This window comes from Schistocerca piceifrons, chromosome 1, assembly GCF_021461385.2.
Source record: "Schistocerca piceifrons isolate TAMUIC-IGC-003096 chromosome 1, iqSchPice1.1, whole genome shotgun sequence".
NCBI lineage: Eukaryota > Metazoa > Arthropoda > Insecta > Orthoptera > Acrididae > Schistocerca > Schistocerca piceifrons.
Genome location: NC_060138.1, coordinates 516,882,250 through 516,907,718, shown reverse-complemented (window position 1 = coordinate 516,907,718; position 25,469 = coordinate 516,882,250). Strand labels below are relative to the sequence as shown.

The 25,469-nt window shown below is 41.9% G+C and overlaps 1 protein-coding gene across 1 annotated transcript in view; it reads right to left on the bottom strand.

The window, feature by feature from the left end:
- Window positions 1-961: 961 nt before the first annotated feature.
- LOC124744161 overlaps window positions 962-25,469 on the bottom strand; it is a 53,720-nt gene continuing 29,212 nt past the window's right edge. Inside the window, exon 3 of the mRNA XM_047248916.1 lies at window positions 962-1,456. Coding sequence (XP_047104872.1) covers window positions 962-1,456 — 495 coding nt within the window. The remainder of the gene's footprint in view (window positions 1,457-25,469) is intronic.

Here is a 25,469-nt window from a genome sequence, read left to right as displayed (position 1 = left end):
TTTTATATACAATTAACTAGCGTTGTGAGTCAACATATACACTCAAATAAATTATCATATTATAGAACCTCTTCTATGAGTTTTATTGTGAGTTGATCACAAGTCAGACTTAAGTTTGTATTTACTTAATGTATGTTTATCTTAATCATCACCTTAAGATTTCCAGTGTCAGGCATATTTATGTACTACATGATAAAAGTAATATTTCTACTGAAGCTTTTTGTTTGGTCATTACAGGTTTTTAGAATTTGTTTGCTTCCTTAATGCTCCTGTGATTTCAGAATGAGATTTTCACTCTGCAGCGGATTGTGCGCTGATATGAAACTTCCTGGCAGATTAAAACTGTGTGCCCGACCGAGACTCGAACTCGGGACCTTTGCCTTTCGCGGGCAAGTGCTCTACCATCTGAGCTATCGAAGCACGACTCACGTCCGGTACTCACAGCTTTACTTCTGCCAGTATCTCGTCTCCTACCTTCCAAACTTTACAGAAGCTCTCCTGCGAACCTTGCAGAACTAGCACTCCTGAAAGAAAGGATATTGCGGAGACATGGCTTAGCCACAGCCTGGGGGAGACGAGATACTGGCAGAAGTAAAGCTGTGAGTAACGGGCGTGAGTCGTGGTTCGGTAGCTCAGATGGTAGAGCACTTGCCCGCGAAAGGCAAAGGTCCCGAGTTCGAGTTCCTGTGTTTTGTTTATCATGTGATGTAAGTTCTCTGAACTTTATTTCATGGCAGTAATTGGCTCAGAGTTCCATATGTTCCTTGTGGCAATGGATATGGTAAACAAGAATACAAGCTATTATTTAGTCTCAGAGGCAGTCCCCTCACACAAAGGAACTAAAAAGTGGTTATCTTTTTTTTTCGTTTTGGGTTAGTACACACAACAAAATGAGCAATCAGAAGCAAAAGTGAAAGGAAAAGTTTATGAGAACTTCAAGAGAGTCTGTTACACATGATATCTACACTGCTAACCTTAGGATTGCCTGATGATGAAGCACATTCTTGACCAGTTGTTGATGAAGCCACTCATGTGCAGCTTTCTCTGTCAATGTCTGTTCACCAAGGGACTGGCCACTGGTAAATAATGATAATTGTCGGTCTTTTCTTTTACGTCCAGAAATAAGTCCTTCTCCCTCAGTTGTCAAACTTTGGAAATGAATGTGTTCCATTGCACAAAGGTTGTCATTCAGAACTTCTAACTCGGCTGCCACCATCAGCATCATACGAACAAAGAAGATGTCTATGCTGAGACAGGACTCGGTTGCAACCAGAACACAGAAAGATTGGACGACATACAAGAACTCGAATGTTGGTGAAGCGTAGATGTCAGCTGGAAGCCAGACAGGCACCGGCAGCTGCCACTGAGCCCCCATCTCCTCTTGGTCGGTCTTCGTGACGATGCGGGACAGCAGCGGACACACGGCCCAGGCAGTCACCGCCGGCACTGCCACCATCTGCCCAGACAAAGAAACACGTCATCGCAGTTCTGGGAGGGCTCTTCGGAAGAAACATCTATACGTAACGGTGGTCAGAAACACGTGACTGATATAGTACTGGACTGTTTAATCCGTCCTGGACCTAACAATAACTTTTGTTCATCTTCTGCAGAACGTCAGGTCAAGTTTTAAGCAGCTCTTGATGTTCCACTATGCAGCGGAATGCACGCCTTATTGTTTCGACCCCGAGTATTTGAATGATGTGGGCAACAGTCTATTACTATATATTAAAAAACAGAAGGGAACTGTCATATTGAAGCTTTGACTGGATTGTGGCTCATGATTGGGTTATTTCGTGATTGTCCATAAAAGCCACCCCGCAATTAAGAACTATTAGGAAGTTACATTCATTGTACCCCATATTTGTCAAAACCGCCGATCTAAAAGTGAAAAATCATTAATTCCAAAGGCATTCGTGGTAGCATAGTATGGTGGTATGTCAGAGAAATACTTTTGAAATAATGACAAAAGTGTCGAGAAATCCGTTTTTATAGTTGTAGATCTTATTGAAGGAATGAAAGCAGCATTAGTCTTCTTTATCTTCTACTTCTTCTTCTTCTTCTTCTTCCACTGCCTTTCACACATTAGGCCTTTTGAATTGTTTTGGCCTCAGTTTCCTCTTTCAACTGGCTGTCCCATGTCCCTTTTTCCTTTTGGTTTGTTTTACAAGTACATCTTAGGAATCCTTGTCTCTCCATTCGCTCCAGATGTTCCTTCAAGTTTCGGTTACGTTATTCTATTTCGTCACTTATTGCAAAAAAATTCATGTCTTGTCTATAAAGTGATGGGAACTCTAGTACTACTGTATGGTAATGAAACCGGGTTATAAAGAGAAAAGATTCCAGCCCCGTTCAGGGGGCTGAAATGTAATTTTTTCAAGTATCAGCATGAGTATTGAATTTATTTAATGTTTATTATTATTGTTATTATTATGATTATTATTTATGCTATCTGTAGGGCACTGTTATAATAGTCATGAGTTATAATCTACATCTGTGTTACGCAAGCCACCCTACATTTTATGCCAAAGACTGCTTATGAAGGTGTGTAGTGAAATGACACTCACAGTCCTGAGTTTGCTCTCACCACTAACACGTTCACAAAATAGATTCTGCAGAGCATAAAAACGCTTTAGCATCAACACAACTGCTAAGCAGGCTTAGATAACTCAGTATGGGCTGTGTCATCAAACGGGACATTTCGTGATTTAAATCAGTATACTCTGGTAAAAAATACAGTGATTTCTCTTCCCATCTTTATTTACGACTCACTTTTTTCATTTTTTCTTCTACTTAATTTTTTAATTACTTTATGTACACTCCTGGAAATTGAAATAAGAACACCGTGAATTCATTGTCCCAGGAAGGGGAAACTTTATTGACACATTCCTGGGGTCAGATACATCACATGATCACACTGACAGAACCACAGGCACATATACACAGGCAACAGAGCATGCACAATGTCGGCACTAGTACAGTGTATATCCACCTTTCGCAGCAATGCAGGCTGCTATTCTCCCATGGAGACGATCGTAGAGATGCTGGATGTAGTCCTGTGGAACGGCTTGCCATGCCATTTCCACCTGGCGCCTCAGTTGGACCAGCCTTCGTGCTGGACGTGCAGACCGCGTGAGATGACGTTTCATCCAGTCCCAAACATGCTCAATGGGGGCCAGATCCGGAGATCTTGCTGGCCAGGGTAGTTGACTTACACCTTCTAGAGCACGTTGGGTGGCACGGGATACATGCGGACGTGCATTGTCCTGTTGGAACAGCAAGTTCCCTTGCCGATCTAGGAATGGTAGAACGATGGGTTCGATGACGGTTTGGATGTACCGTGCACTATTCAGTGTCCCCTCGACGATCACCAGTGGTGTACGGCCAGTGTAGGAGATCGCTCCTCACACCATGATGCCAGGTGTTGGCCCTGTGTGCCTCGGTCGTATGCAGTCCTGATTGTGGCGCTCACCTGCACGGCGCCAAACACGCATACGACCATCATTGGCACAAAGGCAGAAGCGACTCTCATCGCTGAAGACGACACGTCTCCATTCGTCCCTCCATTCACGCCTGTCGCGACACCACTGGAGGCAGGCTGCACGATGTTGGGGCGTGAGCGGAAGACGGCCTAACGGTGTGCGGGACCGTAGCCCAGCTTCATGGAGACGGTTGCGAATGGTCCTCGCCGATACCCCAGGAGCAACAGTGTCCCTAATTTGCTGGGAAGTGGCGCTGCGGTCCCCTACGGCACTGCGTAGGATCCTACGGTCTTGGCGTGCATCCGTGCGTCGCTGCGGTCCGGTCCTAGGTCGACGGGCACGTGCACCTTCCGCCGACCACTGGCGACAACATCGATGTACTGTGGAGACCTCACGCCCCACGTGTTGAGCAATTCGACGGTACGTCCACCCGGCCTCCCGCATGCCCACAATACGCCCTCGCTCAAAGTCCGTCAACTGCACATACGGTTCACGTCCACGCTGTCGCGGCATGCTACCAGTGTTAAAGACTGCGATGGAGCTCCGTATGCCACGGCAAACTGGCTGACACTGACGGCGGCGGTGCACAAATGCTGCGCAGCTAGCGCCATTCGACGGCCAACACCGCGGTTCCTGGTGTGTCCGCTGTGCCGTGCGTGTGATCATTGCTTGTACAGCCCTCTCGCAGTGTCTGGAGCAAGTATGGTGGGTCTGACACACCGGTGTCAATGTGTTCTTTTTTCCATTTCCAGGAGTGTATATTCCGTACACTAATTTTTTTCAAATTTTTCAGCCTTATGTTATTGACTTTTCATAAATGGTGGCTGATCCGCAAAATACTAATTCACTATTTCACTCATTCTACCTATTCATACCTCGTCCTCAAAGTAAGGCATAGGACCAAAATACAAGTATATTCAGTTCACATTTAATATCTAGATGAGCAAATCCTCCACTAATCTACATGAACCAGCGAAATGGTTTATTGCTTCCCTGGTTCCCATTTCCTATTCTTACCTCCTCCACCTCTGTAGTGTTTATACCCATTTCTATAATGTATTCTCTTGTGTCTCAGGATTCATTTGTATTTCTTAATCTCAGTCTTTTTTAGCCTCAGCGACACAAATATTCATCGTAATGTGTTTAACCTCCTTCCCTGAATTTGTCTCTTTGAATTTTATATGAAATTTAACTAAAACCAAAGCATCCATGTTTATTACAGTACTGTTAAAATTTTTGTCACGTCTCTTTTCTCTACCTGAAGTATTAATTTCCGGCACCTTCTTCAAGTGTTACTTTAAATCCGTCTTGATTGCAAATTTTTTTTTTTTATTATTCATATGACCGGTTTCGGTTCATTCAGAACCATCTTCAGATCTGTAAAAATAATTATACTAATTTACTATTTCACGAAAGCAAATCTTTTTCATCCTATCTTATCAACATCAAATGTACCAGAACGTACCTGATATTTAAGTTACAGGAGTAACCCGTCCAATTCAGCAACTTTCACATGCTACGTCACATAAAATTGGTTGGCAGAGTGCACGTCATTTATATTAATTATGACACTATTACCGACAGGTGGCGTCTGGTACATTTGTTACATTCCATTTGCACATACTGTATTCAGTAGATCTTTTTTATATTAAAAATACGTAATTAAAATATGTAGATGTCAAAGCTAAAATCTGTACTTGTCAGGATTAAAAAACAGTAAAATTATCATTTTTATACGATCTAACAGGCATAGGGCGATTTATATATCTATGGTGCTGGTGTGAACTTGTTTTCTTCTACGGTCTGCTTCCGTGGTTCCCGCCACTTTGGTGTTGTGCCGCGGTCCGCTCAGTCGTCTGCAGTCCATCGCCGCGGGCAAGAGGGCCGCACAGGAGGGCCCCGTCAACGACGCCAGGCGTTGCACGCGTCTTCCGGCTTCTCCACCGCGCACCATCTCTCATCCCTTGGCCTGGATCTCCATACGCAACAGTTGTCATCTTAGTAGGTCGTCATAAATGCTAAAATAGGCGTTATGATTGAATTCGCTTTGTTCGTTGAGGATTAAATCCGGATCTTTATTTTTATGGGTGTATATTTCGATCTCTTCTAAAATGTTAAGGAACCGTCCCTTGTGAGCTCTATGCAGGATGTCTAAGTTGTTTTCAATATTCGTGACTGAGTGCTTTGTCGCAGCCATATGCGCCCCAAAAGCTGTTTTGTTTTGAGAGTAGGTGTGCTCCCTGAATCTGGTTTCAAAGTTCCTACCAGTCTGCCCTATATATTGTTTACAGCAGTCATTACATTTGATTTTATATACACCTGAATCCTGAAATTTATTCCTACTATTACATATTCTATGCCGGAGCTTCAATTTTAAAGTGTTACTTGTTCGGAACCCTATTTTAACGTCGGTTTTACGACAGCATCTTTCAATTTTGTCTGCAATTCTTCCATTGTAAGTGAGAGCTACATATTTTTTCTTGTTGTTCCTCTTAACTGCTACTTGCCTTCCTTCTGTTTGTTCCATTTGCCTCTTCTTTATCTTCCTATAAATAATCATCACCTGCTTACACGTATATCCGTTCGCTACGGCCACTTGTTTTAAAATACTTAACTCCTTTTCTACTTCGTGTTGGCTTAGTGGCAATCTTAGTAGCCTGTATACCATCGAAGTAAAATATGCCCATTTGTATCGCGGTGGGTGACAAGAGCGCTCGTCGATAACTAGATCTGTACACGTAGGTTTTCTGAATATGCTAAATTCATGCTTCCCATTTTTCTTTATTAGTGTTAAATCTAAGTAATCTATACGGTTGTTTTCTTCAAATTCCATGGTGAATCTAATTTTCGGGTGTTGAGAGCTCATTTTTTGTGCTAAGTTTTCGATATCATTTTTATCTCCTTTGTATAATAAAATGGAGTCGTCCACATATCTCCTGTAATATACAATTTTCTCAGCGATATTAGGATTTTCATCAAAGAATTTGTTTTCTAAGTGATTTACAAAAATGTCAGCCAGCGTCCCAGCTAAACTGTTCCCCATTGCCAGCCCGTCTTTCTGTTGATAAATTTTACCATTGAAAGTAAAGTAATTGAACGACAAGACATGTTCCAACATTTCCACTAGTTCAATCACTTCCCCCAGTGCCAGTTTACCATGAGTGAGGAGATTGTTCTTAATGATCTCAATCGTTTCTTTTACGGGAATGTTTGTGTACAGATTGGTGATATCCAACGAAGCTAGTGACGCATTCTGAGGTATAAGTACGTCTTTAATTTGCTCGGCAAATTCGTAGCTGTTGCTAATGTTGAAAGTCCGACGATATGTATATGCCGCCCTCAATCTGTTATTTAGCTCTTTATTTAATTTATAACTTGGGCTGCTGGTGTTATTAACGATTGGGCGAATCGATTTTTCAACTTTATGGAGCTTTATTTGTGATCGTAATTCGGGGATTCGCGGATTCATTACTTTCAGTTTAAACCTTTCCTCCTCTGTGAATAGAAACACACTGTTATCTATTTGTTTCCTTATTTCTGTTTGAAATTTCTTGGTTGGATCTTTCTTGACTTCTACTATTCCGTTTTCCATAAAGAACTTTTCAGTTTTCTCTATATAGTCTGTATCGTGTATTAAAACCATAGTGCCGCCCTTATCTGCCTTTGTGACGATAGCCTTACGTGATTCTAACTTCTTATTCAAGCCCTTAAGAGTTAGTAGTTCGTTTCTGTTCTTGTGAGCAGAGTGCATTTCATCTATAATCGACTTCTTTACTTTAATTGCCGTGTTTGTCTGTTCGTATCTATTCATATTTGCTATATCACATGCAATTTTCACTTCTGCGACAGTCTTTTTTATTGTATTTGAGTTAATTGCGGGATTTAGGTTATATTGCAGGCCTTTATTTAAAAGATTCTGCTCATCTTTTGTTAATTCTATCTCAGTTAAGTTCACGACCCTCTCACAAAAAGTATGCAACTTTTTATACGCCGTTTCGTTATCAGTATTAAAATCTACACCTAGGTTAAAAAGCTTCTTCTGATGTCTGTTTAGAGTTAATTCTCGCTCCCTGCCAATTCTATTTTCAATCTCTCTGCTTACGTATGTGAACTGTAATGGAGATAAAATGTCACCTAAAATCAAGTGAAGATTAAAAGCTTCTCTATTTAACTTGTCTTTCATTTTATATGCTTTTCGAATTTGAGTTTTAATCCATAATACTTCACTTTTACGTTTTACTATTTGTGCTATGTTTGACATATTCCTGATTTTTACTTTTGCGTAGTTAGGAGTAATCCCTGCGTCTAAGCATGTTTTGTTAAATTTTATTTTCAAGTTTTCTTACATTATCTTTGTCCTAATACGTAAGAACTTCGTAATGTATCCCGAAGCCTGACGTGGCACAAACTTTGCAAAAACAGACATAATGTCTTATGGGATAACAGCAATCAGTGATTTTATAATGTTACTTTAAATCCGTCTTGATTGCAAATTTTTTTTTTTTTTTTTTTTTTTTTTTATTATTCATATGACCGGTTTCGGTTCATTCAGAACCATCTTCAGATCTGTAAAAATAATTATACTAATTTACTATTTCACGAAAGCAAATCTTTTTCATCCTATCTTATCAACATCAAATGTACCAGAACGTACCTGATATTTAAGTTACAGGAGTAACCCGTCCAATTCAGCAACTTTCACATGCTACGTCACATAAAATTGGTTGGCAGAGTGCACGTCATTTATATTAATTATGACACTATTACCGACAGGTGGCGTCTGGTACATTTGTTACATTCCATTTGCACATACTAATAAAGAAAAATGGGAAGCATGAATTTAGCATATTCAGAAAACCTACGTGTACAGATCTAGTTATCAACGAGCGCTCTTGTCACCCACCGCGATACAAATGGGCATATTTTACTTCGATGGTATACAGGCTACTAAGATTGCCACTAAGCCAACACGAAGTAGAAAAGGAGTTAAGTATTTTAAAACAAGTGGCCGTAGCGAACGGATATACGTGTAAGCAGGTGATGATTATTTATAGGAAGATAAAGAAGAGGCAAATGGAACAAACAGAAGGAAGGCAAGTAGCAGTTAAGAGGAACAACAAGAAAAAATATGTAGCTCTCACTTACAATGGAAGAATTGCAGACAAAATTGAAAGATGCTGTCGTAAAACCGACGTTAAAATAGGGTTCCGAACAAGTAACACTTTAAAATTGAAGCTCCGGCATAGAATATGTAATAGTAGGAATAAATTTCAGGATTCAGGTGTATATAAAATCAAATGTAATGACTGCTGTAAACAATATATAGGGCAGACTGGTAGGAACTTTGAAACCAGATTCAGGGAGCACACCTACTCTCAAAACAAAACAGCTTTTGGGGCGCATATGGCTGCGACAAAGCACTCAGTCACGAATATTGAAAACAACTTAGACATCCTGCATAGAGCTCACAAGGGACGGTTCCTTAACATTTTAGAAGAGATCGAAATATACACCCATAAAAATAAAGATCCGGATTTAATCCTCAACGAACAAAGCGAATTCAATCATAACGCCTATTTTAGCATTTATGACGACCTACTAAGATGACAACTGTTGCGTATGGAGATCCAGGCCAAGGGATGAGAGATGGTGCGCGGTGGAGAAGCCGGAAGACGCGTGCAACGCCTGGCGTCGTTGACGGGGCCCTCCTGTGCGGCCCTCTTGCCCGCGGCGATGGACTGCAGACGACTGAGCGGACCGCGGCACAACACCAAAGTGGCGGGAACCACGGAAGCAGACCGTAGAAGAAAACAAGTTCACACCAGCACCATAGATATATAAATCGCCCTATGCCTGTTAGATCGTATAAAAATGATAATTTTACTGTTTTTTAATCCTGACAAGTACAGATTTTAGCTTTGACATCTACATATTTTAATTACGTATTTTTAATATAAAAAAGATCTACTGAATACAGTATGTGCAAATGGAATGTAACAAATGTACCAGACGCCACCTGTCGGTAATAGTGTCATAATTAATATAAATGACGTGCACTCTGCCAACCAATTTTATGTGACGTAGCATGTGAAAGTTGCTGAATTGGACGGGTTACTCCTGTAACTTAAATATCAGGTACGTTCTGGTACATTTGATGTTGATAAGATAGGATGAAAAAGATTTGCTTTCGTGAAATAGTAAATTAGTACACTCCTGGAAATGGAAAAAAGAACACATTGACACCGGTGTGTCAGACCCACCATACTTGCTCCGGACACTGCGAGAGGGCTGTACAAGCAATGATCACACGCACGGCACAGCGGACACACCAGGAACCGCGGTGTTGGCCGTCGAATGGCGCTAGCTGCGCAGCATTTGTGCACCGCCGCCGTCAGTGTCAGCCAGTTTGCCGTGGCATACGGAGCTCCATCGCAGTCTTTAACACTGGTAGCATGCCGCGACAGCGTGGACGTGAACCGTATGTGCAGTTGACGGACTTTGAGCGAGGGCGTATAGTGGGCATGCGGGAGGCCGGGTGGACGTACCGCCGAATTGCTCAACACGTGGGGCGTGAGGTCTCCACAGTACATCGATGTTGTCGCCAGTGGTCGGCGGAAGGTGCACGTGCCCGTCGACCTGGGACCGGACCGCAGCGACGCACGGATGCATGCCAAGACCGTAGGATCCTACGCAGTGCCGTAGGGGACCGCACCGCCACTTCCCAGCAAATTAGGGACCCTGTTGCTCCTGGGATATCGGCGAGGACCATTCGCAACCGTCTCCATGAAGCTGGGCTACGGTCCCGCACACCGTTAGGCCGTCTTCCGCTCACGCCCCAACATCATGCAGCCCGCCTCCAGTGGTGTCGCGACAGGCGTGAATGGAGGGACGAATGGAGACGTGTCGTCTTCAGCGATGAGAGTCGCTTCTGCCTTGGTGCCAATGATGGTCGTATGCGTGTTTGGCGCCGTGCAGGTGAGCGCCACAATCAGGGCTGCATACGACCGAGGCACACAGGGCCAACACCCGGCATCATGGTGTGGGGAGGGATCTCCTACACTGGCCGTACACCACTGGTGATCGTCGAGGGGACACTGAATAGTGCACGGTACATCCAAACCGTCATCGAACCCATCGTTCTACCATTCCTAGACCGGCAAGGGAACTTGCTGTTCCAACAGGACAATGCACGTCCGCATGTATCCCATGCCACCCAACGTGCTCTAGAAGGTGTAAGTCAACTACCTTGGCCAGCAAGATCTCCGGATCTGTCCCCCATTGAGCATGTTTGGGACTGGATGAAGCGTCGACTCACGCGGTCTGCACGTCCAGCACGAACGCTGGTCCAACTGAGGCGCCAGGTGGAAATGGCATGGCAAGCCGTTCCACAGGACTACATCCAGCATCTCTACGATCGTCTCCATGGGAGAATAGCAGCCTGCATTGCTGCGAAAGGTGGATATACACTGTACTAGTGCCGATATTGTGCATGCTCTGTTGCCTGTGTCTATGTGCCAGTGGTACTGTCAGTGTGATCATGTGATGTATCTGACCCCAGGAATGTGTCAATAAAGTTTCCCCTTCCTGGGACAATGAATTCACGGTGTTCTTATTTCAATTTCCAGGAGTGTATAATTATTTTTACAGATCTGAAGATGGTTCTGAATGAACCGAAACCGGTCATATGAATAATAAAAAAAAAAATTTGCAATCAAGACGGATTTAAAGTAACATTATAAAATCACTGATTGCTGTTATCCCATAAGACATTATGTCTGTTTTTGCAAAGTTTGTGCCACGTCAGGCTTCGGGATACATTACGAAGTTCTTACGTATTAGGACAAAGATAATGAAAGAAAACTTGAAAATAAAATTTAACAAAACATGCTTAGACGCAGGGATTACTCCTAACTACGCAAAAGTAAAAATCAGGAATATGTCAAACATAGCACAAATAGTAAAACGTAAAAGTGAAGTATTATGGATTAAAACTCAAATTCGAGAAGCATATAAAATGAAAGACAAGTTAAATAGAGAAGCTTTTAATCTTCACTTGATTTTAGGTGACATTTTATCTCCATTACAGTTCACATACGTAAGCAGAGAGATTGAAAATAGAATTGGCAGGGAGCGAGAATTAACTCTAAACAGACATCAGAAGAAGCTTTTTAACCTAGGTGTAGATTTTAATACTGATAACGAAACGGCGTATAAAAAGTTGCATACTTTTTGTGAGAGGGTCGTGAACTTAACTGAGATAGAATTAACAAAAGATGAGCAGAATCTTTTAAATAAAGGCCTGCAATATAACCTAAATCCCGCAATTAACTCAAATACAATAAAAAAGACTGTCGCAGAAGTGAAAATTGCATGTGATATAGCAAATATGAATAGATACGAACAGACAAACACGGCAATTAAAGTAAAGAAGTCGATTATAGATGAAATGCACTCTGCTCACAAGAACAGAAACGAACTACTAACTCTTAAGGGCTTGAATAAGAAGTTAGAATCACGTAAGGCTATCGTCACAAAGGCAGATAAGGGCGGCACTATGGTTTTAATACACGATACAGACTATATAGAGAAAACTGAAAAGTTCTTTATGGAAAACGGAATAGTAGAAGTCAAGAAAGATCCAACCAAGAAATTTCAAACAGAAATAAGGAAACAAATAGATAACAGTGTGTTTCTATTCACAGAGGAGGAAAGGTTTAAACTGAAAGTAATGAATCCGCGAATCCCCGAATTACGATCACAAATAAAGCTCCATAAAGTTGAAAAATCGATTCGCCCAATCGTTAATAACACCAGCAGCCCAAGTTATAAATTAAATAAAGAGCTAAATAACAGATTGAGGGCGGCATATACATATCGTCGGACTTTCAACATTAGCAACAGCTACGAATTTGCCGAGCAAATTAAAGACGTACTTATACCTCAGAATGCGTCACTAGCTTCGTTGGATATCACCAATCTGTACACAAACATTCCCGTAAAAGAAACGATTGAGATCATTAAGAACAATCTCCTCACTCATGGTAAATTGGCACTGGGGGAAGTGATTGAACTAGTGGAAATGTTGGAACATGTCTTGTCGTTCAATTACTTTACTTTCAATGGTAAAATTTATCAACAGAAAGACGGGCTGGCAATGGGGAACAGTTTAGCTGGGACGCTGGCTGACATTTTTGTAAATCACTTAGAAAACAAATTCTTTGATGAAAATCCTAATATCGCTGAGAAAATTGTATATTACAGGAGATATGTGGACGACTCCATTTTATTATACAAAGGAGATAAAAATGATATCGAAAACTTAGCACAAAAAATGAGCTCTCAACACCCGAAAATTAGATTCACCATGGAATTTGAAGAAAACAACCGTACAGATTACTTAGATTTAACACTAATAAAGAAAAATGGGAAGCATGAATTTAGCATATTCAGAAAACCTACGTGTACAGATCTAGTTATCAACGAGCGCTCTTGTCACCCACCGCGATACAAATGGGCATATTTTACTTCGATGGTATACAGGCTACTAAGATTGCCACTAAGCCAACACGAAGTAGAAAAGGAGTTAAGTATTTTAAAACAAGTGGCCGTAGCGAACGGATATACGTGTAAGCAGGTGATGATTATTTATAGGAAGATAAAGAAGAGGCAAATGGAACAAACAGAAGGAAGGCAAGTAGCAGTTAAGAGGAACAACAAGAAAAAATATGTAGCTCTCACTTACAATGGAAGAATTGCAGACAAAATTGAAAGATGCTGTCGTAAAACCGACGTTAAAATAGGGTTCCGAACAAGTAACACTTTAAAATTGAAGCTCCGGCATAGAATATGTAATAGTAGGAATAAATTTCAGGATTCAGGTGTATATAAAATCAAATGTAATGACTGCTGTAAACAATATATAGGGCAGACTGGTAGGAACTTTGAAACCAGATTCAGGGAGCACACCTACTCTCAAAACAAAACAGCTTTTGGGGCGCATATGGCTGCGACAAAGCACTCAGTCACGAATATTGAAAACAACTTAGACATCCTGCTTAGGGCTCACAAGGGACGGTTCCTTAACATTTTAGAAGAGATCGCAATATACACCCATAAAAATAAAGATCCGGATTTAATCCTCAACGAACAAAGCGAATTCAATCATAACGCCTATTTTAGCATTTATGACGACCTACTAAGATGACAACTGTTGCGTATGGAGATCCAGGCCAAGGGATGAGAGATGGTGCGCGGTGGAGAAGCCGGAAGACGCGTGCAACGCCTGGCGTCGTTGACGGGGCCCTCCTGTGCGGCCCTCTTGCCCGCGGCGATGGACTGCAGACGACTGAGCGGACCGCGGCACAACACCAAAGTGGCGGGAACCACGGAAGCAGACCGTAGAAGAAAACAAGTTCACACCAGCACCATAGATATATAAATCGCCCTATGCCTGTTAGATCGTATAAAAATGATAATTTTACTGTTTTTTAATCCTGACAAGTACAGATTTTAGCTTTGACATCTACATATTTTAATTACGTATTTTTAATATAAAAAAGATCTACTGAATACAGTATGTGCAAATGGAATGTAACAAATGTACCAGACGCCACCTGTCGGTAATAGTGTCATAATTAATATAAATGACGTGCACTCTGCCAACCAATTTTATGTGACGTAGCATGTGAAAGTTGCTGAATTGGACGGGTTACTCCTGTAACTTAAATATCAGGTACGTTCTGGTACATTTGATGTTGATAAGATAGGATGAAAAAGATTTGCTTTCGTGAAATAGTAAATTAGTATAATTATTTTTACAGATCTGAAGATGGTTCTGAATGAACCGAAACCGGTCATATGAATAATAAAAAAAAAAATTTGCAATCAAGACGGATTTAAAGTAACATTATAAAATCACTGATTGCTGTTATCCCATAAGACATTATGTCTGTTTTTGCAAACCTTCTTCAAGTATTCAACTTCACGCTCTAGCTTTTTACCTATCTTTGGTAGATAAGATATGATTTCCTCCCTTGTAACTTCATGTGCGGTCGCTCATATTTGACCTCATTCAGTACATGTTTCATACTTGCTACTGTGTTTATTGTTATAGTAACTTCTAGATAAGTATCCTGCTTCACATATGCATCTCTCAGTGAGATTACTGGTAAAATCAAAGGATGAAATATATGATGTGCTGCCACACACTCCCTCCATATTTTAGATTTAAACGGTGGGCCGTTATCTGATAATATAGATCTTTACTTTCTCTTGGTCTTCCTTTAGCCCTTTTGTGAATGTAATGTGTTGCTCAAAACATTCCATCTTCATTTGAGCACATACAGCATCCCTACTTTCATTCTTTATATATTTAAAGCAGTCGAAGCCCTATAGAAATAGAACTACATTCCCCTTTACATTTTGGCAAATGTTTATAGAGATCTGCTGACAGTAAAATCGTAACACTTTTCCCAGGCAAACAAGTCTTACTAATAACTTTAATCTTCTGATATCTCTCATCAGAATAAACTATCACTTTAAGTTTTTCGTTGGATTCCTTTGTTAACTCATGACCATAAATTAACATAATAAATGTTGTTATTTATGTGTTCCTTGAACCAATATTTATAGTCCCATCAGTCTTTATGAATAGTTTATCATCGTCCGTGATATAGTATTTTGGAATTTATTACCTCCTTTACTACTCAAGTTTGTTGTTCTAACCTCCAGTTTCCATCCTCAATTTCTTAGCTGTTTATATTCTTATTGAGCTTTCTGAATTCCCTTCTAGCTTCAGTTCTTTTGATAACCAACATTTTTAACCACATTTGCGTTCAGCTCAAATTGCTGTCTGGTAACACAAACAAGGCGTATGGCACAGTATTTTCTAACCATCTATTTCACATATTTTACATACTAGCAGTGAAACTTTTCTACTACCAGGGTTCAAGCCAGCTTACCTCCGAGTAGAGTGCCACCGCATGGGCGTGCATCAGTGATCTTGAGTACATAGATGGGTGCTAGTTGAGCTACTCATATATCTCTAATATTTCTCAGATGTAGTACTAATTTTATTTTGACAACCTGTCAGATCTTTAAACTTTACCCAGTATATCTCTACCAATGCTAATTGGTGTACAACATACTTCATTTCCTTCAACAACTTCTTTGCACAGCAGGTCTTGTGTCCACTCATTATTCATTCTTTGTACGAGGGTTGCCCAGAAAGTAGTGCACCGCATTCTTTTCCTTTAACAGTTCTTTACTGAACGTAATGAGAATTACACACACCAAACCAAGGGTTTTTTTTCTACATACCCTATTTTTCCACATAATCTTCATCCCGTTCTGTGGCCTTCCTCCAGCGCGAAACAAGGGTGTGTATCCCCTGTTGGTACCAATCCCTGACCTATCCAAGAGTGCGGATAATTGCATCCACATTCCCTTTGCTGATTGACACATGCAGCGCCAACTGCAGAGTCGTAATGCACCTGTCCTCAAAAATGACAACACCAGCTCGCTGCAACATGTCAAGTGTGACAGCCGTGGATGGTATCCTCGACTGTTGCAAATCGTGGAGCACCGCCGAACGGCCCAGCGACAAACTGTACTTCTGTCGACAGCAGATGCTCCTAGACTTTGGACAAGCGTTTGTGAATATTCCCCACAGCTTCTTTCTCTGCAGTGTGAAATTCAGTGATGGCACTTTACTTGTAATGTACATCACCTGCAGTCGCCATTTTGAAACTATCCTGCAGCTACGCTATCTGTCGGAAGGTACGGAAACTTGGCGCGCTCACTCAGAAGACTTCGAATAATACATACGTAACGTTTCGCATTCGTAGCATTGTTTTCGACTGAGAAAAAAAATGTGGTGCATTACTTTGTGGGCAACCCTCGTACATGTGAATCTTCAGCTTTTTTTCCTAACAGCATTCAGTTTCTTCACCTCTATTTACTGTCTTCTTCTAGATTTTCCTCTGCTAATGAATTACAAAGATACTAATTTCATCTTCCTCCCCATATAATTAACCAACTTCATCCCAAAGAGAGGCATTGACACGAAGAACACCAGTTGAGAACTATTTCAAGAACATCTCTCGGCGAATGTCGCAATTTTTTCTGAGCCATCAGAGGAAAGAGTTTATAAAGCACTGCAACGTTCTTCATGCAGCGTCTTGGACGCAGTCCTCTCTGCCGGAAGAGGCACATCAGCAACTGCATACACGTCGACTGCACCCCAGCTTCATGCCGAAATTACCGAAGACAATAGGATTTGTTGTAAATGGCAGATCGTTAGAAATCCCACAACGAAGCGTCTTCTCAACCACATGCACCGAGAAATACGCCAATAGAGTTTCCACTCTAAGAGTCAGCGACGGCTTTGTCGGGAAAGAGATAAGTCGCTTACTCGACAAAACAACACGGATTGCTCAGCGAGCCCAATGCGAATAATTTCCAGCCATTCGACGATCCAATGGACCAAGCACATGTCAGTCTGGCTCAGGAAATGCTGTCATTATTCCTGGGAGAACACGTAGACAAAGAAGACTTAAGGTCAGTTACTGCTGAAGAGGTCCGCTGTCAGCATCAGCGCTTCGAACCAAGGAAGGCGGACCTCATCTGCAACGCCATGCTTCCCACCTGCTACCGCCGGCACTTGACGGCCTTTTTCAACGCAGTAATGAGAACTGACAACTTCCCTGAACTGCGGAAGCACACAGAGATCGTAGTCATTCTCAAACCTGGAATAGAAACCCGCTCCCCGAAAAACTGTCGACTGATAAGCGTACTCTATGGAGTGTCCATGGTATTCGAGCGTTTCTTCCTGCGACGCCTTCTCGATCATATGGAAGCAGAAAACATTTTACCAGTCGTCCAGTTCGTGTTCTGAAAAGGGTATTCTATAATCGGCTACTGTGTTTGGCGGAGGTTACAATGGAGGCCTTCGACTACCACGAATTGTTTGGACTCAGTGTGGCATGTCGAACTTGTGTACAAATTACTAACATGCTGAACCCCAACACCAAACGCGAGACTAGTGCACAACCATGTGAATTGACGTACCTTCCACGTACCTGCTGCCGACGGTATGTCAACATATCGTCCCGTCACCATCAGTGTACAACAAGGATCGGTGCTTGGCACGATCCTCTATACGTTGTATACACCAGATATGTCCACAAAAGCATGGGCGAAGCTGGCCTTGTCCGCTTATGACACAGACTTGTGCACCAAGGGCCTCAATGCACAAATACTGCGACGGCGACTTCAGACGACGATAAATCAACTCGGCGCCGGGGCGACAAAATGAAGGCTAGCGTTCAAACTAAACAAGACACAGGCCATCATCATTACTAACTGGGCGGGAACAGCAGCTCTGCCTCTCGTCACCGTCAGAGTAACACCCGTCAACACTGTGTCACCTGCCTGATACCTTGGCGTCAAACTGGACAGACATCTAACGTGGCGTCAGTAGAAGTATGAGGTGTGGCCCTTAGACGACTCAGGGACCTATATCCAGTTCCTAATCCACATTGTACCATGCTCACCCATGTCGGTATCGCTGTCTACAAATGCTTCAACCCTCTCGTCAAGTATGCAACATTTGCTTGGGGCAATGCGGCCGAAACCCACATCATACAGCTGCAAAGAATTCAGGACAGGACTTTTGAGACTGGCACTCTACCATACTCTGGACTATTGATAGCGAGAACTGCACCTGCTAGCACGGCGACTGAAAGAACGATGTCGAGAAATTGCTAGCTCTGCGAACGCACATATAAAGAACTTGACAACAGAAGTGAGTGATAGCTCACTCTACGACGGCCACATCACTTTATGACAAAAAACAATAACTAAAATATACCAAAACAGCTACTGAGTTAGCAGCACTAGGTTCCACTACATTTGCTAGGGGTAATGACAACCACATGTAAGAACAAGACGCAAAATCGTCTTAAACTGCAAGTTATGAATTTCCATTACTGACGTTCGAGTCAGGTCATCATCCACACACAGGTCGTTCAGGCGAAGGCAGTTGACACATCCTTGTAACACGCTACTGCAAGCTGACTGCTCTCTACTGGATTCGACAACTGATTCCTACAAAGACTATTAATTACCGTTTTGACGAGTTTTATAGGTCTTACGTACTTTCTGATATTATTCCTCTGACAAGTAAACCAGTAAAAAATTTTTACGCTCTGTTTCTCTTCATATCAATACTCCTTTAAAAATCCTTTCACAGATTCTTACGAACCTGGTACGTCTCTGATAGATTTGCTCTTCTATACCTTCAATAGAGCCCTTGTTTTTCTAAGTTTTTTTATTAGTCTTTTATAAATAAAGTTTTTTGACATTGTTAATCAGGTGATACGTGAACTGTTGTCATTTTTTGTTTATGTTTGGGATTGAAACCCCACGAAGTCAAGATCCCACGTGAAATCTTCTTCATTTGGATTGATTTCTAGCTTCGAATAACAATCTAGCCATCTTCAAATCACAAAACATTTTTGATTAGTGTTGGTACCATTACTGCTTCACACATCCTTAAAATCTTTCTTAAAATAACACCATCCGTAGATGACAGAATTAAAAACAGCTTTTCATCGTTCGTGGCCAATGTAATTGAACGATGGTCACAAAAGAAGGGCGTTATGCCGCTACATCTTAGAAACATTTTGTAACAAAGATTGTTATTTTGTAAAAAGAGATCATCGTGTGCGATCTTGACTTCATGGATTTTCAACCCGTAATGCAAATAAAAAATATTATAAATCAGCCGCATAACTCATTAATAAAAGCTGCAAGATGTAAAGTTCCCTTTGGGTTAAACTCGAAGTTGGATAAATATTTCTCCGCTACAGCTACTTCTTGTGACCTCATTGCTACTCAATGCACTGTACTTTCTTCCTCGAGTTCCCTAACCACGCTACCACCCCTGTCGTAGTGTACCCCATTTCTTCCATTCTCTCTCCACAAGGGATCAGATGTTCAAAAAAAAAAAAATATTGACCCCATTATCTTTCTTTCTTCTCTAGAGAAACTGGGGCTTTTAAGTAATACACAGGATTTATTTTCTTCCTTTTAATGAAATTTATAATTCTGACTGGCTGTCCCTGATGCCCACTTTATCCCTTCAACTACTTCATTTACTTCCATTGTAAAATATTACAATTCTTTATCAATGTTTCCTCTAATACGCTAATTTTTATTATCATATTTTTTTTACAAATTAAAATTCAGTTTTTCAGTGGTTTGTCCACTCGCTTCTAATTTGTTCACAGTTTCCTCAAAAAAAAAAAAAATCTTTGACTCTTTCCACATCCCAGAGACTCCTCTCCAAGGGATCCATGGAAAACGATAAATGTAATGTAATATCTTTTAGCCCAAATTCCATTTTATCTTTCAACTCTTTCAAATCTTTCCACCCCTCTCCCATATTTTTGTAGGATTCCATTCTACTCGTAGATTGTTAACAACCCCAGTAACTGGCTCACAAAAACTGCTGAAACATTAGAACCGACTTTAGCTTTCATTATCAACCTTTGTTCTAGAGTAATACAAGTCTGACTTTTAAGTTTTTTACATAAAGTACCAGATAAGTCTAATAAGTACCAGATAAGTCTAATTAAGTCGGGTGATGCTGAGGGAATTAGATTAGGAAATGAGGCACTTAAAGTAGTAAAGGAGTTTTGCTATTTGGGGAGCAAAATAACTGATGATGGTCGAAGTAGAGAGGATATAAAATGTAGGCTGGCAATGGCAAGGAAAGCGTTTCTGAAGAAGAGAAATTTGTTAACATCCAGTATTGATTTAAGTGTCAGGAAGTCATTTCTGAAAGTATTCGTATGGAGTGTAGCCATGTATGGAAGTGAAACATGGACGATAAATAGTTTGGACAAGAAGAGAATAGAAGCTTTCGAAATGTGGTGCTACAGAAGAATGCTGAAGATTAGATGGGTAGATCACATAACTAACGAGGAAGTACTGAATAGGATTGGGGAGAAGAGAAGTTTGTGGCACTACTTGACCAGAAGAAGGGATCGGTTGGTAGGACATGTTCTGAGGCATCAAGGGATCACCAATTTAGTATTGGAGGGCAGCGTGGAGGGTAAAAATCGTATAGGGAGACCAAGAGATGAATACACTAAGCAGATTCAGAAGAATGTAGGTTGCAGTAGGTACTGGGAGATGAAAAAGCTTGCACAGGATAGAGTAGCATGGAGAGCTGCATCAAACCACTCTCAGGACTGAAGACCACAACAACAACAACAACAACAACCAGATAAGTTGTCATGTCTTTTCCCGATGATTACTACTTTGAACTCCATTTTTGCCTCGTATCAGATTCAACAAATCTTTGGATTTTCGTTCCAAATTTCCAGGTTCAGGACTTTGGAATAATTTCTCATACTCTTTTACCAGGGAACAATTACAATGTGCAATGGTGGTGATCGCATTACGTTAGAACATTATAACATCCCTAGCCTTACAACCGATACATGTAGCGGAACAGCTCCACGAAACGTCATCTAACAATCAGATTACAGAGTCCGATCTACTAAGAGCTGTCTATGCCGATAGCGTATTTACAGAATAAATTATGCAGAACGGGAACATGCTTTCGAATAAAATCAGCCTCCAAGTAGGCTTATAATTCAATAACGAATGTCATCGACCAGGTACTTCTACTGCCTAATCACTAGTTAGGACACTGTTCAACCGAGCACAGTGCAACATTTTATACACCAATATGACCACTGACCGCTATGAAACGACACTGAATGTCAACACAGTCTTTCACACAATACTTCTGCGTGAAATTGCCTTGAATGCAGAAGACGTGAAGCCATGACAGACTCACTACCAAAACGGCGTTAGCACATCCATATCTTATTGAAAACATATACACATAAAAAATAATTTAAACAAGGTGTTTAGTTGTAAGCTCCTGACTATAGCAATTTATACTTCAATATTCAGCACTGAGTAACTGTTTCAAAAGAGTAGGCGTCACGTAATGAAACCAAACATACTGTTTCAAATGAACATAATACTGTAATGAATCAAACAGTGCCTGTAGTCGCAATGCACGGTTCAGGCACTGTCCGCCGCAGCCAACAATTCATGTCAACACAGTTTTGTCAGTCGCTGCTGTCAAGATAATGACGTACCTATGACGCAGCGGTCTACACCTTCACTGGGTCTCGAACTCTCGACTACTGCCTGACCACCCAGCCTACACTCTGCCACCATTGCAGCCCTATTCGCCAGGTCCAAGCCACCTTACCACGTTCCAGGGCTTGAAGTAAGCTCTCTCGTACCCTACAGTGCTGGGCCATGAGGAAGCCAGCCATAGCCATCCACCCTCTGATGCAGAGTTTGGGCACTAGCTCGCCCTACCGTCGCTTGGTCAACTTCCGCGGGACAACAGTAGACGCCGCAATCGTGTCTGCTGTGGTCTCAGTCACATGAGGCATCCACAGGCCCTGATGCAGAACAAGTAGCCACTCAGTACGTACCACTGCTGATAAGGACGGCAGTTGCGTCAGAAGACACTGTGGTGGGGTATTTTTCGCACTTGCTAGGTTTCAGTGATCAATAATAAAATGTACTGATATCCAAGGGCTGCATCCTTCTGTTGCACCCACATCCATTTGCGGTAGAGAATCAATCGCCAATCAAGGCCATCCCGACACTCGGTCACATTTGGTGACAGAACTAACTACTGAATATTCGTATGTACTGACAACATAGACTGTCCTTGATGCTAACACTGCTTTGCTGGTTACCATATTTTTCGGTAAATCAGCTGAAGGAAGGATAGGAAAAAACTACAGTCGGTACTTACTTATATTGTAGGGTAGCCTCTGTTGTCTGTACATTGGCCATACATCCAGGTCTTCAGAAGTTAGTTCTACCACCAAATGTGATGGGGTTCTAGACGGCTTGGCGTGGTGATCTATTCTCTACCAGAGAATAAGAGGAAAAAGGCAAGAAGGTACTGCCGTGAGCAGCGTAACACAGTACTAAGAAGGAGGGAGAATTAGTGGAAAGCTTTGTAGCCCACGTTAAGAAGATTAATATTACCACAAATGATCTGACTAAGGAAGAAAGCTCCAATAAGGCAATATTACAGGCAACCTAGTAGACAGTACTTGATTCATTTTTGCGAAAACTACATCTCATGTGTCACTTAGGCACACGTGGATTCCTGAAGCAGCACCCGCCGCAACAGCATTAAAAGAAGCTGATATCGTCGCCAGACCCCTGGGGAATGAAATTAATATTGAATACAGGTATTATTTGTTGTAAATGTGTTCATACAGTTCACATTAAGTGTCACTGTAGTAAACAACAATGTCAAACAAGTAAGCAGTTAGGGCACCCTGAACAAAATCGTGTGAACAAGCGTTCGTAGGAACTGGAAAGTTGGTCACAGGGTGGACCCTGCACCGCTCCATTAAATGAGGCAAGGGGCGACAACGCCACTGTACAACACTCCCAGTAAGAGAAAACATAGGGCATCTATGCGGAATCAGTGCCAGACTTTTTTCTAACCAGCTCCCTGAGAGGAAAATTGTGCAATCTTATATATATGGGATCACAAGTATCCGTATCAAGTAGCAGCGTACTTGGTAATGTAAAACTGAATTTATCATGTTGGGGGTTAAACAGGGTAAGTGAGGGAAATTTTAATTAACTCAATTTTGAATTCCAGATGGGGGGAGGGGGGGGGAGGAGAGTAGAAGTAATCCCTACAGCCATCAATAGCTATGAAAACATATTTGGCTTAAATTTCTTGATTTAATATCATGCAAAAGTTGAATCTGAATGTTGTATAGTAGAGCTGAATGGAACATCATTTCATCTCGGTTTTATAGCCGGAACACACTGTCACAAGGATCGCCCTAATGCCAGAGGTGGCCATATAAACTGTGTACGCAATCCATTGACATCACCTTATTGGATATGATACCAAAATATATGTGTAAAGTGATCTGGTCTAATGTAGTAACAGATTTTCTGATTAATTCTTTGTCTGTGGCTGAGATCTTGACAGATAACAAGTACTGGATCAAGCATACTGTTTTATACTACATAGTTTGTCTTGTGTACAAGAAGTCAGCAGAAGCCGTGTTGTGCCCACCAATCTAGATAACTTTAGTTCCAAACAAGTAAAACTACCACACGGTGTTCTGACAGTCAACTTAGAACTGATGGACGAGGATGAGTTGAACAGAGATTTAAAACCAGTCCACATGACACCAGGACAGTCTGTCAGTTTAGCTGTGCTGAAGGGAAAGTAACATATTTCCAGTGATGTGGTGAGGAGAACATGGGGAGTTTGTTAGAAGAAAAAAACTGAGTTATTTACTCCTCCTAGACCACTGCCTGTCACGGCACTAACTCAACATATTGTAAAACGTAAACTTTCGTGGCCAAAGATGTCACAATTAGTTAAATGTACCCGGCCATTATGCTGTGGTCGAATGGATTTCACATTGAAATCCAGTCCTTCGTCCCGAACTGTGGAGGATATTTTCAAGGGCTTCATAGCTTCTTTGACTGCTTGATTCAGATCCTGGCTCGCTAGCTAGCCAGGTGTGCATCGGACATTCACAAAGCTACAATCCCATTTGAAAACTCCTCTGCAGATGGAGACGAAACGTTGGGTTTTAAGGTGAAATCCATTCAACCACGGCATAATATCCCAGAACATTTAAATAACTGCAACTCAACATAGTTTTCCTACTGCAAATGAACCGCCTGAGTATAAGAAACCTTACCTAGTTCCACAACATTTACAGCCTGTGATGGAAGACCATGTGTATCGATAACTTCATGATGGGATCATAGAAAGCAACTGCTGTAACTGTACCAATGAACTCTTGAGGTGTCAGTAAAATATATAGGCTTCATAGTGAGTACCAGTATTTGAACCAATGGACAGTCACAGAGACCTACCCCTCACCTAATAAAACAGAGACCTTATATAATTTAGGCCAATGTTGTAAATTTATAACAATAGATCCATCAAGTGATAATCATCAGTTAGGAGTAGAATTAGAAGATCGACTGAAATGGAAATGAAATGAGCGTATGGCATCGTTGTCCTGGAGGCCCCTATTATGGGAATTTCGGCCGCCAAGTGTAAGTCTTATTCCATTCGATGCCAGATTGGGCAATTTGAGCGCCGGTGATGAGGATTAAATGATGATGAGGACGACACAACACCCAGCCCCGAGCGGAGAAAATCTCCAACCTGGCCGGGAATCAAACCCAGGCCCACTGGCATGAGAGGCGAGCACGTTACCACCCAGCTGAGCAGGTGGACGAAGATCGACTGAAAACTGCATAAACAGTTCTGTATGGTCGCCACCACTACGGTTGCCTCCCACTCGGGTTAAAAAACGTGCCAGCAACCTTGCAATACCTATTAGACATGGTATTAGAAGGTTAAAATCAAATAAATGTATAATATACTTAGACGATGTTATTGTGCTTGAGCCGTGGAAAAAACTGCTGTTTTGAAGAGCGCGCCGCAGCGCGTTGTGTGAAGCAGTCGCCCTCCGTTTCTGGCGGTGGCGCTGCTGTGGCAACTGCAGCTTAGGTGTCTCCCTCTGGTGGGGAAGGGGAAAGGTAGCCTGCTCACGTGCATTTAAGGGGCGCTATGAGCTCGCTAGGCGGCGAGTCTGGTCAGTTGGTCAGCCCGGTCAGTGTGGGGCAGTCAGTGTCTGTCTGTCGTCAGGAGTGCTAGTATGTGTTAGGCCGCCAGTTTGCTCGAGTTTGTTCAGGCAATGATCATTGGTGGTTGGATCGATCGGTTGGTCGGTCGCGCACTGAGACACAAGATGACTTGTCCGTCTTGAGCGTCGGCGCATGTGAGGTCGCCACGAGGATCCAGTGGGCCACGCCGTATGGCGAAGGGCAGTGGCTAAGCGGCCGACACGCGAGCAACAGGAGTCAACCCAAGACATCGGT